This window comes from Oncorhynchus tshawytscha, linkage group LG11, assembly GCF_018296145.1.
Source record: "Oncorhynchus tshawytscha isolate Ot180627B linkage group LG11, Otsh_v2.0, whole genome shotgun sequence".
Lineage (NCBI taxonomy): Eukaryota > Metazoa > Chordata > Actinopteri > Salmoniformes > Salmonidae > Oncorhynchus > Oncorhynchus tshawytscha.
This window is the reverse complement of record NC_056439.1, coordinates 53,933,080-53,951,867: the sequence shown is the minus strand read 5'-3', so window position 1 is coordinate 53,951,867 and position 18,788 is coordinate 53,933,080. Positions and strand designations below refer to the sequence as shown.

The window sequence follows — 18,788 nt, the reverse complement described above, 5'->3', positions numbered from 1 at the left end:
TTCTGTTATTAAATGCTGTGGTTCTGTTATTATATGGTTCTGTTTATTATATGGTTTTGTTTATTATATGGTTCTGTTATTATATGGTTCTGTTTATTATATGGTTCTGTTTATTATATGGTTCTGTTTATTATATGCTGTGGATCTGTTATTATATGGTTCTGTTTATTATATGCTGTGGTTCTGTTATTATATGGTTCTGTTTATTATATGGTTTTGTTTATTATATGGTTCTGTTATTATATGGTTCTGTTTATTATATGGTTCTGTTTATTATATGGTTCTGTTTATTATATGGTTCTGTTTATTATATGCTGTGGTTCTGTTATTATATGGTTCTGTTTATTATATGGTTCTGTTTATTATATGCTGTGGTTCTGTTATTATATGGTTCTGTTTATTATATGCTGTGGTTCTGTTATTATATGCTGTGGTTCTGTTTATTATATGCTGTGGTTCTGTTATTATATGGTTCTGTTTATTATATGGTTCTGTTTATTATATGCTGTGGTTCTGTTATTATATGGTTCTGTTATTATATGCTGTGGTTCTGTTTATTATATGGTTCTGTTATTATATGGTTCTGTTATTATATGGTTCTGTTTATTATATGGTTTTGTTATTATATGCTGTGGTTCTGTTATTATATGCTGTGGTTCTGTTATTATATGCTGTGGTTCTGTTATTATATGCTGTGGTTCTGTTATTATGTGGTTCTGTTATTATATGGTTCTGTTATTATATGGTTCTGTTATTATATGGTTCTGTTATTATATGGTTCTGTTATTATATGGTTCTGTTATTATATGGTTCTGTTTATTATATGCTGTGGTTCTGTTTATTATATGGTTCTGTTTATTATATGGTTCTGTTATTATATGGTTCTGTTATTATATGGTTCTGTTATTATATGGTTCTGTTTATTATATGGTTCTGTTATTATATGGTTCTGTTATTATATGGTTCTGTTATTATATGGTTCTGTTATTATATGGTTCTGTTATTATATGGTTCTGTTTATTATATGGCGTGTATTAACCAGGATTCTGTTCTTATACCAGGCCAACCTGAACAACTGGGCTTGTATGTGAGTCTGTTCTGTCAACCATGGCCAACAATGGGGAGGATATCGAGAACAACATGGTGAGTTACTTCTAAATCACAGCAGAATTATGAGAAGGAAATAATGCTCGTCTGTGTTTTGTCACTTGCAGATTGTAACCTATAGTAAAGGCACATTCATGGCGGTGACATTTGCAATAAAAAAGTAAATCATTAGTCATATGTTATGGAATATATTTCACATGCTCTTTCGCGCCGTCATTCGTTCTGCTCCTGAAGATTTGAAGGGTGTTGGCTGGTCATTACAGGAGACAAAGTCCTTCTAGGCTGTTTCTCTGCTGACCCTTAACCCCACGAAGCCACTCAACTGCCAACATGTAAATAACACCGATGAAAGACGGTTTATATCACTGCACTGTTGGAGCTAGAAACACCAAGCGTTTCGCTACACCCGCAATAACATCTGCTAAACATGGGCATGTGACCAATAACATCTGCTAAACATGGGCATGTGACCAATAACATCTGCTAAACATGGGCATGTGACCAATAACATCTGCTAAACATGGGCATGTGACCAATAACATCTGCTAAACATGGGCATGTGACCAATAACATCTGCTAAACATGGGCATGTGACCAATAACATCTGCTAAACATGGGCATGTGACCAATAACATAGTATTTTATTTGACATGCCTGCCTTCTCAGCCTCAGGTCTTAATAAACACGTTCAGTGAAGGATAGCGGCTGTGACCGGTTCGATGGAGCCAATTCTTCCTGGTGATTTATTGAAGTTATTCAACCAGGAAACCCCCCTTTTTTAGAAATCGCATATCCTGTTTTTATTCAGAAGATCAGGAGTAAGTTAAGGCTCATGTCAAAACTGTCCTGACAGCCTTGGCACCGCAACACTCTCCCTAGATGGGCCTGTCTGTCCTGACAGCCTTGGCACCACAACACTCTCCCTAGATGGGCCTGTCTGTCCTGACAGCCTTGGCACCACAACACTCTCCCTAGATGGGCCTGTCTGTCCCCACAGCCTTGGCACCGCAACACTCTCCCTAGATGGGCCTGTCTGTCCCCACAGCCTTGGCACCTCAACACTCTCCCTAGATGGGCCTGTCTGTCCCCACAGCCTTGGCACCTCAACACTCTCCCTAGATGGGCCTGTCTGTCCCCACAGCCTTGGCACCTCAACACTCTCCCTAGATGGGCCTGTCTGTCCCCACAGCCTTGGCACCCCGACACTCTCCCTAGATGGTCCTGTCTGTCCCGTCAGCCTTGGCACCTCAACACTCTCCCTAGATGGGCCTGTCTGTCCCCACAGCCTTGGCACCTCAACACTCTCCCTAGATGGGCCTGTCTGTCCCCACAGCCTTGGCACCCCGACACTCTCCCTAGATGGTCCTGTCTGTCCCGTCAGCCTTGGCACCTCAACACTCTCCCTAGATGGGCCTGTCTGTCCTGAAAGCCTTGGCACCCCGACACTCTCCCTAGATGGGCCTGTCTGTCCCCACAGCCTTGGCACCTCAACACTCTCCCTAGATGGGCCTGTCTGTCCCCACAGCCTTGGAGAAAGAGAGAGAGAAACACTCTCACGTCATTCAGAGAGACGTTCTACAACGCTCTGAGCGCTCTCCAAATCCGGAAGTGAATATCAAGTAGCGCGAAATTTTAGTTCTGTGGTGGTCTATTTAGTTCTGTGGTGGTCTCTTTAGTTCTGTGTTAGTCTATTTCGTTCTATTTAGTTCTGTGGTGGTCTCTTTAGTTCTGTGGTGGTCTCTTTAGTTCTGTGGTGGTCTCTTTAGTTCTGTGGTGGTCTTTAGTTCTGTGGTGGTCTCTTTAGTTCTATTTAGTTCTGTGGTGGCCTATAGTTCTGTGGTGGTCTTTAGTTCTGTGGTGGTCTTTAGTTCTGTGGTGGTCTATAGTTCTGTGGTGGTTTATAGTTCTGTGGTGGTCTCTTTAGTTCTGTGGTGGTCTCTTTAGTTCTATTTAGTTCTGTGGTGGTCTTTAGTTCTGTGGTGGTCTTTAGTTCTGTGGTGGTCTATAGTTCTGTGGTGGTCTATAGTTCTGTGGTGGTCTATAGTTCTGTGGTGGTCTAGTTCTGTGGTGGTCTTTAGTTCTGTGGTGGTCTATAGTTCTGTGGTGGTCTATAGTTCTGTGGTGGTTTATAGTTCTGTGGTGGTCTCTTTAGTTCTGTGGTGGTCTCTTTAGTTCTATTTAGTTCTGTGGTGGTCTATAGTTCTGTGGTGGTCTATAGTTCTGTGGTGGTTTATAGTTCTGTGGTGGTCTCTTTAGTTCTGTGGTGGTCTCTTTAGTTCTATTTAGTTCTGTGGTGGTCTATAGTTCTGTGGTGGTCTTTAGTTCTGTGGTGGCCTATAGTTCTGTGGTGGCCTATAGTTCTGTGGTGGCCTATAGTTCTGTGGTGGCCTATAGTTCTGTGGTGGCCTATAGTTCTGTGGTGGTCTTTAGTTCTGTGGTGGTCTATAGTTCTGTGGTGGTTTATAGTTCTGTGGTGGTCTCTTTAGTTCTGTGGTGGTCTCTTTAGTTCTATTTAGTTCTGTGGTGGTCTATAGTTCTGTGGTGGTCTTTAGTTCTGTGGTGGTCTATAGTTCTGTGGTGGTCTATAGTTCTGTGGTGGTCTAGTTCTGTGGTGGTCTTTAGTTCTGTGGTGGTCTATAGTTCTGTGGTGGTCTAGTTCTGTGGTGGTCTTTAGTTCTGTGGTGGTCTATAGTTCTGTGGTGGTTTATAGTTCTGTGGTGGTCTCTTTAGTTCTATTTAGTTCTGTGGTGGCCTATAGTTCTGTGGTGGTCTTTAGTTCTGTGGTGGTCTTTAGTTCTGTGGTGGTCTATAGTTCTGTGGTGGTCTATAGTTCTGTGGTGGTTTATAGTTCTGTGGTGGTCTATAGTTCTGTGGTGGTTTATAGTTCTGTGGTGGTCTATAGTTCTGTGGTGGTCTCTTTAGTTCTGTGGTGGTCTCTTTAGTTCTGTGGTGGTCTATAGTTCTGTGGTGGTCTTTAGTTCTGTGGTGGTCTATAGTTCTGTGGTGGTCTTTAGTTCTGTGGTGGTCTATAGTTCTGTGGTGGTTTATAGTTCTGTGGTGGTCTCTTTAGTTCTGTGGTGGTCTCTTTAGTTCTATTTAGTTCTGTGGTGGTCTATAGTTCTGTGGTGGTCTTTAGTTCTGTGGTGGTCTATAGTTCTGTGGTGGTCTTTAGTTCTGTGGTGGTCTATAGTTCTGTGGTGGTCTATAGTTCTGTGGTGGTTTATAGTTCTGTGGTGGTTTATAGTTCTGTGGTGGTCTCTTTAGTTCTGTGGTGGTCTCTTTAGTTCTGTGGTGGTCTATAGTTCTGTGGTGGTCTATAGTTCTGTGGTGGTCTATAGTTCTGTGGTGGTCTAGTTCTGTGGTGGTCTTTAGTTCTGTGGTGGTCTTTAATTCTGTGGTGGTCTATAGTTCTGTGGTGGTCTTTAGTTCTGTGGTGGTCTCTTTAGTTCTATTTAGTTCTGTGGTGGTCTCTTTAGTTCTGTGGTGGTCTCTTTAGTTCTATATAGTTCTGTGGTGGTCTCTTTAGTTCTGTGGTGGTCTCTTTAGTTCTGTGGTGGTCTCTTTAGTTATATTTAGTTCAGTGGTGGTCTTTAGTTCTGTAGTGGTCTCTTTAGTTCTGTGGTGGTCCAAATGGCTCTGCATTCACTAACGTGGCTGGCCTGATAAGTGTGACACAGTAATACTGTTATTGTTACTGGAGTAAATGTCACCATTGGTGACTACCTTCCTCAACCCTAACCCTAACCTTCCTCAATCCCTCAACCCTAACCCTAACCTTCCTCAACCCTAACCTTCCTCAATCCCTCAACCCTCAACCCTAACCCTAACCTTCCTCAAACCCTCAACCCTAACCCTAACCTTCCTCAATCCCTCAACCCTAACCCTAACCTTCCTCAATCCCTCAACCCTAACCCTAACCCTAACCTTCCTCAATCCCTCAACCCTAACCCTAACCCTAACCTTCCTCAATCCCTCCCCTTTCTTTGTTGACTCCGTGAAGGAGATTTAACCCCTAACCACAACCCTAACCCTAACCTTCCTCAATCCCTCCCCTTTCTTTGTTGACTCCGTGAAGGAGATTTAACCCCTAACCCCAACCCTAACCCCTAACCCGTGAAGGAGATTTATCCTGGTTCCAGGTCTGTTATTGCCGTCTCACCAACTCTTATTGCTATAGACCAACCTTGTTCTTATGTAACACCTGATACAGAGCAGACTGTCCCCACAGGAGTGTGTGTGCAGATGAAACATTACAGTTCTATTGATCCGTGTGTGTTTTTCCTGTTTTTTTAATCTCTTAATTGTTTATTTTTGTCATTTTAAAGCTTTTACACTCTGGTGGTAGGTAGTCTAGCTGTTCTGTTGGGCCAGTGACCCGAAAAGTTGCTGGTTCAAATCCCCTGGCCGAGTAAATGAAAAATCAGTCTGTGCCCTTGAGCAAGGCACTTAACCCTACTTGGTCCTGTATGTGGCTCTGGCTCAGAGAGTCTGTTAAATGACTCACTACTGTAGTGGCTCTGGCTCAGAGAGTCTGTTAAATGACTCACTACAGTAGTGGCTCTGGCTCAGAGAGTCTGTTAAATGACTCACGACTGTAGTGGCTCTGGATCAGAGAGTCTGTTAAATGACTCACTACAGTAGTGGCTCTGACTCAGAGAGTCTGTTAAATGACTCACGACTGTAGTGGCTCTGGATCAGAGAGTCTGTTAAATGACTCACTACTGTAGTGGCTCTGGCTCAGAGAGTCTGTTAAATGACTCACTACAGTAGTGGCTCTGGCTCAGAGAGTCTGTTAAATGACTCACTGCAGTAGTGGCTCTGGATCAGAGAGTCTGTTAAATGACTCACTGCAGTAGTGGCTCTGGCTCAGAGAGTCTGTTAAATGACTCACTACAGTAGTGGCTCTGGCTCAGAGAGTCTGTTAAATGACTCACTACTGTAGTGGCTTTGGATCAGAGAGTCTGTTAAATGACTCACAACTGTAGTGGATCAGAGAGTCTGTTAAATGACTCACTACTGTAGTGGCTCTGGATCAGAGAGTCTGTTAAATGACTCACTAATGTAGTGGCTCTGGATCAGAGAGTCTGTTAAATGACTCACTACTGTAGTGGCTCTGGATCAGAGAGTCTGTTAAATGACTCACTACTGTAGTGGCTCTGGCTCAGAGAGTCTGTTAAATGACTCACTACTGTAGTGGATCAGAGAGTCTGCTAAATGACTCACTACTGTAGTGGCTCAGAGAGTCTGTTAAATGACTCACTACTGTATTGGCTCTGGCTCAGAGAGTCTGTTAAATGACTCACTACTGTAGTGACTCAGAGAGTCTGCTAAATGACTCACTACTGTAGCGGATCAGAGAGTCTGCTAAATGACTCACTACTGTAGCGGATCAGAGAGTCTGCTAAATGACTCACTACTGTAGCGGATCAGAGAGTCTGCTAAATGACTCACTACTGTAGCGGATCAGAGAGTCTGTTAAATGACTCACTACTGTAGTGGATCAGAGAGTCTGCTAAATGACTCACTACTGTAGTGGATCAGAGAGTCTGCTAAATGACTCACTACTGTAGTGGATCAGAGTGTCTGCTAAATGACTCACTACTGTAGTGGATCAGAGAGTCTGCTAAATGACTCACTACTGTAGTGGATCAGAGAGTCTGTTAAATGACTCACTACTGTAGTGGATCAGAGAGTCTGTTAAATGACTCACTACTGTAGTGGATCAGAGAGTCTGCTAAATGACTCACTACTGTAGTGGATCAGAGAGTCTGCTAAATGACTCACTACTGTAGTGGATCAGAGAGTCTGCTAAATGACTCACTACTGTAGTGGATCAGAGTGTCTGCTAAATGACTCACTACTGTAGTGGATCAGAGAGTCTGCTAAATGACTCACTACTGTAGTGGATCAGAGAGTCTGTTAAATGACTCACTACTGTAGTGGATCAGAGAGTCTGTTAAATGACTCACTACTGTAGTGGATCAGAGAGTCTGTTAAATGACTCACTACTGTAGTGGATCAGATAGTCTGCTAAATGACTCACTACTGTAGTGGATCAGAGAGTCTGCTAAATGACTCACTACTGTAGTGGATCAGAGAGTCTGCTAAATGACTCACTACTGTAGTGGATCAGAGAGTCTGTTAAATGACTCACTACTGTAGTGGATCAGAGAGTCTGTTAAATGACTCACTACTGTAGTGGATCAGAGAGTCTGTTAAATGACTCACTACTGTAGTGGATCAGAGAGTCTGTTAAATGACTCACTACTGTAGTGGATCAGAGAGTCTGCTAAATGACTCACTACTGTAGTGGATCAGAGAGTCTGCTAAATGACTCACTACTGTAGTGGATCAGAGTGTCTGCTAAATGACTCACTACTGTAGTGGATCAGAGAGTCTGCTAAATGACTCACTACTGTAGTGGATCAGAGAGTCTGTTAAATGACTCACTACTGTAGTGGATCAGAGAGTCTGTTAAATGACTCACTACTGTAGTGGATCAGAGAGTCTGCTAAATGACTCACTACTGTAGTGGATCAGAGAGTCTGTTAAATGACTCACTACTGTAGTGGATCAGAGAGTCTGTTAAATGACTCACTACTGTAGTGGATCAGAGAGTCTGTTAAATGACTCACTACTGTAGTGGATCAGAGAGTCTGTTAAATGACTCACTACTGTAGTGGATCAGAGAGTCTGCTAAATGACTCACTACTGTAGTGGATCAGAGAGTCTGCTAAATGACTCACTACTGTAGTGGATCAGAGAGTCTGTTAAATGACTCACTACTGTAGTGGATCAGAGAGTCTGCTAAATGACTATAATATAAATATAAATGTTTCCTTCTTCTGCAGACTGACCATAGAGGTGTGTATTTATGTCCCCTTCTGTTCCTCCTCCAGGTGACTGAGGCTCCAGTACCAACCCAGAACCAGCACCCTGAGCCTGGGGTGACGGGGGTGCGGTCCAGGGGTGGAGGGGGTGGGGCGGAACAGAACGGACAGGCTCCCCCACAACGCACCCCCCAGGTGGTAGAGAGTGAGGAAGACGAAGATGAGGAGCTGACGCTGAAGTACGGGGCCAAACACGTCATCATGCTGTTCGTCCCTGTCACGCTCTGCATGGTGGTCGTCGTGGCAACCATCAAGTCCGTCAGCTTCTACACCCAGAACGATGGACAGAGACTGTAAGTACCGGCGACGTTCTGGCGACCTAACCCTCATGTTGTCTCTGGGGTTAGGGTTGTTGGAACCCTGAGACGAGGCTCCAGGTTGTCTCTGGGGTTAGGGTTGTTGGAACCCTGAGACGAGGCTCCAGGTTGTCCCCGGGGTTAGGGTTGTTGGAACCCTGAGACGAGGCTCCAGGTTGTCCCCGGGGTTAGGGTTGTTGGAACCCTGAGACGAGGCTCCATGTTGTCTCTGGGGTTAGGGTTGTTGGAACCCTGAGACGAGGCTCCAGGTTGTCTCTGGGGTTAGGGTTGTTGGAACCCTGAGACGAGGCTCCAGGTTGTCTCTGGGGTTAGGGTTGTTGGAACCCTTAGACGGGGCTTCATGTTGTCTCTGGGGTTAGGGTTGTTGGACCCCTGAGACGAGGCTCCAGGTTGTCCCCGGGGTTAGGGTTGTTGGAACCCTGAGACGAGGCTCCAGGTTGTCCCCGGGGTTAGGGTTGTTGGAACCCTGAGACGAGGCTCCAGGTTGTCCCCGGGGTCAGGGTTGTTGGAACCCTGAGACGAGGCTCCAGGTTGTCCCCGGGGTTAGGGTTGTTGGAACCCTGAGACGAGGCTCCATGTTGTCTCTGGGGTTAGGGTTGTTGGAACCCTGAGACGAGGCTCCAGGTTGTCCCCGGGGTTAGGGTTGTTGGAACCCTGAGACGAGGCTCCATGTTGTCCCCGGGGTTAGGGTTGTTGGAACCCTGAGACGAGGCTCCAGGATGTCTCTGGGGGTTAGGGTTGTTGATGCAGTTGACTAGCAGAGCCACTAGATGGCGATAATACGACACACAACACCTTGATGACGAAATATCAGCACACAGTATTTACTAACAGAAGTACAGGAAATGTGGCTGGCCTGCTAACGAAGAAGATACATTGTTCAGTTTGTTTACCTATGGGCTGTTCATCATTAATCAGTTGGAAACACAGCCAAGATAATCAAGCAGCTGGAGAAACACAGACAAGATAATCAAGCAGCTGGAAACGCAGACAATATTATTATAATAACAATAGCAGCAAAGTGAGGATTTACAAAGGATGGTGCTTGAGTATTTCTGATGGTTGTCTGACACTAACATATTCTGAAATTATCTAATGTGATGAGTTCAATGTGATGAGTGTAATCTTCTGTTATGAGTTGTCCAGGATGTTGATACCTGTCTGACATGTGATATGTTTCCCAGGATATACACCCCGTTCCCCGAGGACACAGACACAATAGGGCAGCGAGCCCTCAACTCAGTCCTCAACGCCACCATCATGATCAGTGTCATCATAGTCATGACCATGGTTCTGGTGCTGCTATACAAGTACCGCTGCTACAGGGTAAGAGATGCTACAGGGTAAGAGATGCTACAGGGTAAGAGATGCTACAGGTTAAGAGATGCTACAGGTTAAGAGATGCTGCAGGGTAAGAGATGGTACAGGGTAAGAGATGGTACAGGGTAAGAGATGCTGCAGGGTAAGAGATGCTACAGGGTAAGAGATGGTACAGGGTAAGAGATGGTACAGGGTAAGAGATGCTGCAACAGGGTAAGAGATGCTACAGGGTAAGAGATGGTACAGGGTAAGAGATGCTGCAACAGGGTAAGAGATGCTACAGGGTAAGAGATGCTGCAGGGTAAGAGATGCTGCAACAGGGTAAGAGATGCTACAGGGTAAGAGATGGTACAGGGTAAGAGATGCTGCAACAGGGTAAGAGATGCTACAGGGTAAGAGATGCTGCAGGGTAAGAGATGCTGCAGGGTAAGAGATGCTGCAACAGGGTAAGAGATGCTACAGGGTAAGAGATGCTACAGGGGGTAAGAGATGCTACAGGGTAAGAGATGCTACAGGGTAAGAGATGCTACAGGGGTAAGAGATGCTACAGGGTAAGAGATGCTACAGGGTAAGAGATGCTACAGGTTAAGAGATGCTATACAAGTACCGCTGCTACAGGGTAAGAGATGCTATACAAGTACCGCTGCTACAGGGTAAGAGATGCTACAGGGTAAGAGATGCTACAGGGTAAGAGATGCTACAGGGTAAGAGATGCTACAGGGTAAGAGATGCTACAGGGGGTAAGAGATGCTACACAAGTACCGCTGCTACAGGGTAAGAGATGCTACAGGGTAAGAGATGCTGCAACAGGGTAAGAGATGCTACAGGGTAAGAGATGCTACAGGGTAAGAGATGCTACAGGGGGTAAGAGATGCTACAGGGTAAGAGATGCTACAGGGTAAGAGATGCTACAGGTTAAGAGATGCTATACAAGTACCGCTGCTACAGGGTAAGAGATGCTATACAAGTACCGCTGCTACAGGGTAAGAGATGCTACAGGGTAAGAGATGCTACAGGGTAAGAGATGCTATACAAGTACCACTGCTACAGGGTAAGAGATGCTATACAAGTACCACTGCTACAGGGTAAGAGATGCTACAGAGGGTAAGAGATGCTACAGGGTAAGAGATGCTACAGGGTAAGAGATGCTACAGGGTAAGAGATGCTACAGGGTAAGAGATGCTACAGGGTAAGAGATGCTACAGGGTAAGAGATGCTGCAGGGTAAGAGATGCTGCAGGGTAAGAGATGCTACAGGGTAAGAGATGCTGCAGGGTAAGAGATGCTGCAGGGTAAGAGATGCTACAGGGTAAGAGATGCTACAGGGTAAGAGATGCTACAGGGTAAGAGATGCTACAGGTTAAGAGATGCTATACAAGTACCGCTGCTACAGGGTAAGAGATGCTATACAAGTACCGCTGCTACAGGGTAAGAGATGCTACAGGGTAAGAGATGCTACAGGGTAAGAGATGCTATACAAGTACCACTGCTACAGGGTAAGAGATGCTATACAAGTACCACTGCTACAGGGTAAGAGATGCTACAGAGGGTAAGAGATGCTACAGGGTAAGAGATGCTACAGGGTAAGAGATGCTACAGGGTAAGAGATGCTACAGGGTAAGAGATGCTACAGGGTAAGAGATGCTGCAGGGTAAGAGATGCTGCAGGGTAAGAGATGCTACAGGGTAAGAGATGCTGCAGGGTAAGAGATGCTGCAGGGTAAGAGATGCTACAGGGTAAGAGATGCTACAGGTTAAGAGATGCTGCAGGGTAAGAGATGCTGCAGGGTAAGAGATGCTGCAGGGTAAGAGATGCTACAGGGTAAGAGATGCTACAGGGTAAGAGATGCTACAGGGTAAGAGATGCTACAGGTTAAGAGATGCTGCAGGGTAAGAGATGCTGCAGGGTAAGAGATGCTGCAGGGTAAGAGATGCTACAGGGTAAGAGATGCTGCAGGGTAAGAGATGCTATACAAGTACCGCTGCTGCAGGGTAAGAGATGGTACAGGGTAAGAGATGCTACAGGGTAAGAGATGCTACAGGTTAAGAGATGCTGCAGGGTAAGAGATGCTGCAGGGTAAGAGATGCTGCAGGGTAAGAGATGCTACAGGGTAAGAGATGCTGCAGGGTAAGAGATGCTATACAAGTACCGCTGCTGCAGGGTAAGAGATGCTGCAGGGTAAGAGATGCTGCAGGGTAAGAGATGCTACAGGTTAAGAGATGCTACAGGTTAAGAGATGCTACAGGTTAAGAGATGGTACAGGGTAAGAGATGCTGCAACAGGGTAAGAGATGCTACAGGGTAAGAGATGCTGCAGGGTAAGAGATGCTGCAGGGTAAGAGATGCTGCAACAGGGTAAGAGATGCTACAGGGTAAGAGATGCTACAGGGGGTAAGAGATGCTACAGGGTAAGAGATGCTACAGGGTAAGAGATGCTACAGGGGGTAAGAGATGCTACAGGGTAAGAGATGCTACAGGGTAAGAGATGCTACAGGTTAAGAGATGCTATACAAGTACCGCTGCTACAGGGTAAGAGATGCTACAGGGTAAGAGATGCTACAGGGTAAGAGATGCTACAGGGTAAGAGATGCTACAGGGTAAGAGATGCTACAGGGGGTAAGAGATGCTACACAAGTACCGCTTCTACAGGGTAAGAGATGCTACAGGGTAAGAGATGCTGCAACAGGGTAAGAGATGCTACAGGGTAAGAGATGCTACAGGGTAAGAGATGCTACAGGGGGTAAGAGATGCTACAGGGTAAGAGATGCTACAGGGTAAGAGATGCTACAGGTTAAGAGATGCTATACAAGTACCGCTGCTACAGGGTAAGAGATGCTATACAAGTACCGCTGCTACAGGGTAAGAGATGCTACAGGGTAAGAGATGCTACAGGGTAAGAGATGCTATACAAGTACCACTGCTACAGGGTAAGAGATGCTATACAAGTACCACTGCTACAGGGTAAGAGATGCTACAGAGGGTAAGAGATGCTACAGGGTAAGAGATGCTACAGGGTAAGAGATGCTACAGGGTAAGAGATGCTACAGGGTAAGAGATGCTACAGGGTAAGAGATGCTACAGGGTAAGAGATGCTGCAGGGTAAGAGATGCTGCAGGGTAAGAGATGCTACAGGGTAAGAGATGCTGCAGGGTAAGAGATGCTGCAGGGTAAGAGATGCTACAGGGTAAGAGATGCTACAGGGTAAGAGATGCTACAGGTTAAGAGATGCTGCAGGGTAAGAGATGCTGCAGGGTAAGAGATGCTGCAGGGTAAGAGATGCTACAGGGTAAGAGATGCTACAGGGTAAGAGATGCTACAGGGTAAGAGATGCTACAGGTTAAGAGATGCTGCAGGGTAAGAGATGCTGCAGGGTAAGAGATGCTGCAGGGTAAGAGATGCTACAGGGGGTAAGAGATGCTACAGGGTAAGAGATGCTACAGGGGGTAAGAGATGCTACAGGGTAAGAGATGCTACAGGGTAAGAGATGCTGCAGGGTAAGAGATGCTATACAAGTACCGCTGCTGCAGGGTAAGAGATGCTGCAGGGTAAGAGATGCTGCAGGGTAAGAGATGCTACAGGTTAAGAGATGCTACAGGTTAAGAGATGCTACAGGATAAGAGATGCTGCAGGGTAAGAGATGCTGCAGGGTAAGAGATGCTACAGGGTAAGAGATGCTATACAAGTACCACTGCTACAGGGTAAGAGATGCTACAGGGTAAGAGATGCTATACAAGTACCGCTGCTACAGGGTAAGAGATGCTATACAAGTACCACTGCTACAGGGTAAGAGATGCTACAGGGTAAGAGATGCTATACAAGTACCGCTGCTACAGGGTAAGAGATGCTACAGGGTAAGAGATGCTATACAAGTACCGCTGCTACAGGGTAAGAGATGCTACAGGGTAAGAGATGCTGCAGGGTAAGAGATGCTGCTCTGACAATGCCATTAGGGTCGTTTTCATTAGGGCACACAAAGTAAATCAGTTTGCAACCAACGTATCATAACGTTCATAACTTGATGGACAAGTCCAGGAAGTCGTCCCTTTTTCAGTCTGTTTTCTTCCACTTGTTGGCTGATGAACACAAGCCTGGTATCACTCATCGCTGTAGCATCTCTTACCCAGTCCTCTCCTGTGTGTCTAGATACAGTGACATGCCGAACATGTTATACAGACAGTTGGCTGTTATTGATCTCTGTGTGTCCCTTCAGGTGATCCAAGGCTGGCTGTTCCTCTCCTCTCTACTCCTCCTGTTCTTCTTCTCCTTCATATACCTCAAGTGAGTCCCTTCATTCTTCGATATCTTATTCTCTCTCTCTCTTTTCAATCACATATATTTCAAGTCATCGGTGAATCTGCTGTGTGACTGGGCAGATTAAAAAAAAAATATATATATAAATATTTTTTTAACCTTTATTTAACTAGGCAAGTCAGTTTTCAATGACGGCCTAGGAACAGTGGGTTAACTGCCTTGTTCAGGGGAACAGTGGGTTAACTGCCTTGTTCAGGGGCAGAACGACAGATTTTTACCTTGTCAGCTCGGGGATTTGAACTTGCAACCTTCCGGTTACTAGTCCAACGCTCTAACCACTCGGCTACCCTGCCGCCCTCTGTCCTCTGTACTCCTAAACGTAACAGGCTCACTCTTGTCCTCCCCCAGAGAAGTGTTCAAGACGTACAACGTGGCGATGGACTGGATCACCTTGGCTGTGATCGTCTGGAACTTCGGGGTGGTAGGGATGATCTGTATCCACTGGAAGGGGCCTCTCCGTCTGCAGCAGGCCTACCTCATCATGATCTCTGCTCTCATGGCTCTGGTCTTCATCAAGTACCTTCCTGAGTGGACTGCCTGGCTCATCCTGGCCGTTATATCTGTCTATGGTGAGACTTCCTGCTTGAGTCTTTGGCTTGCATACAGGTCTCTCACTGTGAGACTGTAGCCACGGCCCCAATTATCTCTCCTTCTGCCCAAAGTGTACACATGTTCACTTCCCTTCTTTGACTCGAAAGGAAAAGACTGGTCTAAGAAACATGGTGGAAACTCCCTCTAGCCCATGCCTCTACCGATACAATAGTTTTAGACATGTGGAATGTAGTGAATGAGTGTACACTTCAGGACAAAGGAGATAGGGACACAGCCCCTCCCATCTTTCTCTTTGTGAAGATGACCTATCTCTCTAGTTGCTCTATTTGTTTTACTGCTCTCTATCGATCTCAAGTCCTCTTCAGACGAGACTCAGGGCAGCAACTAGATTTCCTGACCGTTGTTGTTGTTGAAAGGAAGGATCTGACTGGTCGACAAACAGGAAACACCCATCTGAGACAGGAAGTAGGAGGGGGGGTAGAGAAAGTCATGACAGCTGAGGTTAAGACATTCTTAATTTAGACAACCTTAGATAGGACCAGATTTCCTCTTAAAGCTGCCCCTTCCCGAACGTTCTCCCAAATGGCCCCCTATTCCCATAGAAGTCTGGTCTAAAGTAGTGCACTATATAGGGAATAGGGCTCTGGTCTATAGTAGTGCACTATATAGGGAATAGGGCTCTGGTCTAAAGTAGTGCACTATATAGGGAATAGGGCTCTGGTGTATAGTAGTGCACTATATAGGGAATAGGGCTCTGGTCTAAAGTAGTGCACTATATAGGGAATAGGGCTCTGGTCTATAGTAGTGCACTATATAGGGAATTATATAGGGCGTTTGGGTTTGGTTTGTTGAGGGTAACAGTGGTCTGTTTAGGTTTGGTTTGTTGGGGGTAACAGTGGTTCGTTTTGGTTTAGTTTATTGGGGGTAACAGTGCTGGTGGTCAGAGTTTTCACCCACCCAGCCTCAGAAATGTCTTTAAATCAGATTAAATATTTTTACTTGGTCTCGGTCCCAAAGAGCCTTGTGTTTTGGGTCCAACACTATTTGTCCTGATTCCATCTGTGTTCTCCCTTTAGTTGGTGTTGATAAAGAGTTTACACCCAGTCAGTCTCAGACATTCTTTAACATTTCTACTAGGTCTCTCTCTCTCAAAGCACCCTCTGTTCTGTCTCCAACACTATTCTATCCTGACTCAAAGCTCTGCGTCATATTCATTAGGCACCAAATGGAAGAAAGCTTCTCCTTGTTTCAGTGTGTTATCTGAACTGTACAATAACAAATGCCTGTTTACACTTTCTGTTACAAAACATTTTGCCACGAGGTGCCCTAATGAATACACCCCTGTTTCTCCCTCCATAGATCTGCTAGAGGTGACCTAATGAATACGACCCTGTTTCTCCCTCCATAGATCTGCTAGAGGTGCCCTAATGAATACGACCCTGTTTCTCCCTCCATAGATCTGCTAGAGGTGCCCTAATGAATACGACCCTGTTTCTCCCTCCATAGATCTGCTAGAGGTGCCCTAATGAATACGACCCTGTTTCTCCCTCCATAGATCTGCTAGAGGTGCCCTAATGAATACGACCCTGTTTCTCCCTCCATAGATCTGCTAGAGGTGCCCTAATGAATACGACCCTGTTTCTCCCTCCATAGATCTGCTAGAGGTGCCCTAATGAATACGACCCTGTTTCTCCCTCCATAGATCTGCTAGAGGTGCCCTAATGAATACGACCCTGTTTCTCCCTCCATAGATCTGCTAGAGGTGCCCTAATGAATACGACCCCTGTTTCTCCCTCCATAGATCTGCTAGAGGTGCCCTAATGAATACGACCCTGTTTCTCCCTCCATAGATCTGCTAGAGGTGCCCTAATGAATACGACCCTGTTTCTCCCTCCATAGATCTGCTAGAGGTGCCCTAATGAATACGACCCTGTTTCTCCCTCCATAGATCTGCTAGAGGTGCCCTAATGAATACGACCCCTGTTTCTCCCTCCATAGATCTGCTAGAGGTGCCCTAATGAATACGACCCCTGTTTCTCCCTCCATAGATCTGCTAGAGGTGCCCTAATGAATACGACCCTGTTTCTCCCTCCATAGATCTGCTAGAGGTGCCCTAATGAATACGACCCTGTTTCTCCCTCCATAGATCTGCTAGAGGTGCCCTAATGAATACGACCCTGTTTCTCCCTCCATAGATCTGCTAGAGGTGCCCTAATGAATACGACCCTGTTTCTCCCTCCATAGATCTGCTAGAGGTGCCCTAATGAATACAACCCTGTTTCTCCCTCCATAGATCTGCTAGAGGTGCCCTAATGAATACGACCCCTGTTTCTCCCTCCATAGATCTGCTAGAGGTGCCCTAATGAATACGACCCTGTTTCTCCCTCCATAGATCTGCTAGAGGTGCCCTAATGAATACGACCCTGTTTCTCCCTCCATAGATCTGCTAGAGGTGCCCTAATGAATACGACCCTGTTTCTCCCTCCATAGATCTGCTAGAGGTGCCCTAATGAATACGACCCCTGTTTCTCCCTCCATAGATCTGCTAGAGGTGCCCTAATGAATACGACCCCTGTTTCTCTCTCCATAGATCTGCTAGAGGTGCCCTAATGAATACGACCCCTGTTTCTCCCTCCATAGATCTGCTAGAGGTGCCCTAATGAATACGACCCTGTTTCTCCCTCCATAGATCTGCTAGAGGTGCCCTAATGAATACGACCCTGTTTCTCCCTCCATAGATCTGCTAGAGGTGCCCTAATGAATACGACCCTGTTTCTCCCTCTATAGATCTGCTAGAGGTGCCCTAATGAATACGACCCTGTTTCTCCCTCCATAGATCTGCTAGCAGTGCTCTGCCCCAAAGGTCCTCTACGTATCCTAGTGGAGACAGCTCAGGAGAGGAACGAACCCATCTTCCCTGCTCTCATCTACTCCTGTAAGACGCACGTCACCCCTCGTACATCAACACCTGTAACCTGTATTACATATACACAGAGTGGACAAAACATTAGGAACACCTGGTGTTTCCATGGCGTAGACTGACCAGGTGAAAGCTATGATTGTGTCAGTTTGGCTGGATGTCCTTTGGGTGGTGGACCGTTGTTGATACACACAGGAAACGGTTGTTTGGAAAAACCCAGCAGCGTTGCAGTTCTTGACTCAAACCGGTGCGCCTGGCACCTACTACCATACCCCCGTTCAAAGGCACTTATATATTTTTTCTTGCCTATTCACCCTCTGAATTGCACACGATCCATGAGTTGATGTTCGAGCCCCCCGCAGAAACTTTATTAGCATAAAGAAATCCCTGTCAGTTTAATGTCGCCCTTCCTACATCTGCGGTGAAATGTGATTTTCGGGATCTCACAAACGGTTTGGCCTACATACTATTATGGAAAGATCACTCTCACAAACACGATGGTGTTCTCCGTTTTGCTCTAAGACCCCCACAAAAGCGTCACAAGACTCGTCTGAAGTTTGTACAGCCTCTTCTGCCACCTTCTGTCTGTAGCAACCCGAACAATTTGGCCTCCACTCTAACATGACCCCTCTGTGGAAAGGTGAGACCCTCACTAAAACGTACATGTGAGTAGTTTTGCTCTAGGACGGCTCACGAGTCGTCTGAAGATCCCCAACCGGTTCCAGTTTAAAAACATTTATGGAGTACACTATATATACAAAAGTATGTGGACACCCCTTCAAATGAGAGAATTCTGCTATTTCGGCCAAACCTGTTGCTGACGGGGGTTAGAAAATCGAGCACACAGCCATGCAATCTCCATGGACAAACATTGGCAGTAGAATGGCCCTTACTGAAGAAGTGACTTTCAACATGGCACCGTCATAGGATGTCACCTTTCCAACAAGTTAGTATATCCAATTTCTGCCCTGCTAGAGCTGCCCCGGTCAACTGTAAGGGCCGTTACTGTGAAGTGGAAATGTCTAGGAGCAACAACGGCTCAGCCGAGAAGTGGTAGACCACACAAGCTCACAGAACGGGACCGTCGAGTGCTGAAGTGCGTAGCGCATAAATATTGTCTGTCCTCGGTTGTAACACTCTCTACTGAGTTACAAACTGCCTCTGGAAGCAACGCTAGTACAATAACTGTTAGTCAGGAGCTTCATAAATTGGGTTTCCGTGGCCGAGCAGCCGCACACGAGCCTCAGATCACCATGTGTAATGCCAAGCGTCGGCTGGAGTGGTGTAAAGCTCATCAACATTGGACTCTGGAGCAGTGGAAACACGTTGTCTGGAGTGATGAATCACGCGTCACCATCTGGCAGTCCGACGGA

The 18,788-nt window shown here is 45.9% G+C and overlaps 1 protein-coding gene across 2 annotated transcripts in view; it reads left to right on the top strand.

Annotated features, from left to right (window-relative positions):
* The window catches only part of psen1 (presenilin 1), a 40,565-nt gene that overhangs the window by 6,315 nt on the left and 15,462 nt on the right, over positions 1 to 18,788 (top strand). For both annotated transcript variants that reach the window (XM_042330363.1, XM_042330362.1), the window contains exons 2-7: positions 1,062 to 1,143; positions 8,007 to 8,290; positions 9,499 to 9,640; positions 13,843 to 13,910; positions 14,292 to 14,512; positions 17,332 to 17,430. In XM_042330363.1, coding sequence (XP_042186297.1) covers positions 1,108 to 1,143; positions 8,007 to 8,290; positions 9,499 to 9,640; positions 13,843 to 13,910; positions 14,292 to 14,512; positions 17,332 to 17,430 — 850 coding nt within the window. In that variant the 5' untranslated portion in view covers positions 1,062 to 1,107. The remainder of the gene's footprint in view (positions 1 to 1,061; positions 1,144 to 8,006; positions 8,291 to 9,498; positions 9,641 to 13,842; positions 13,911 to 14,291; positions 14,513 to 17,331; positions 17,431 to 18,788) is intronic.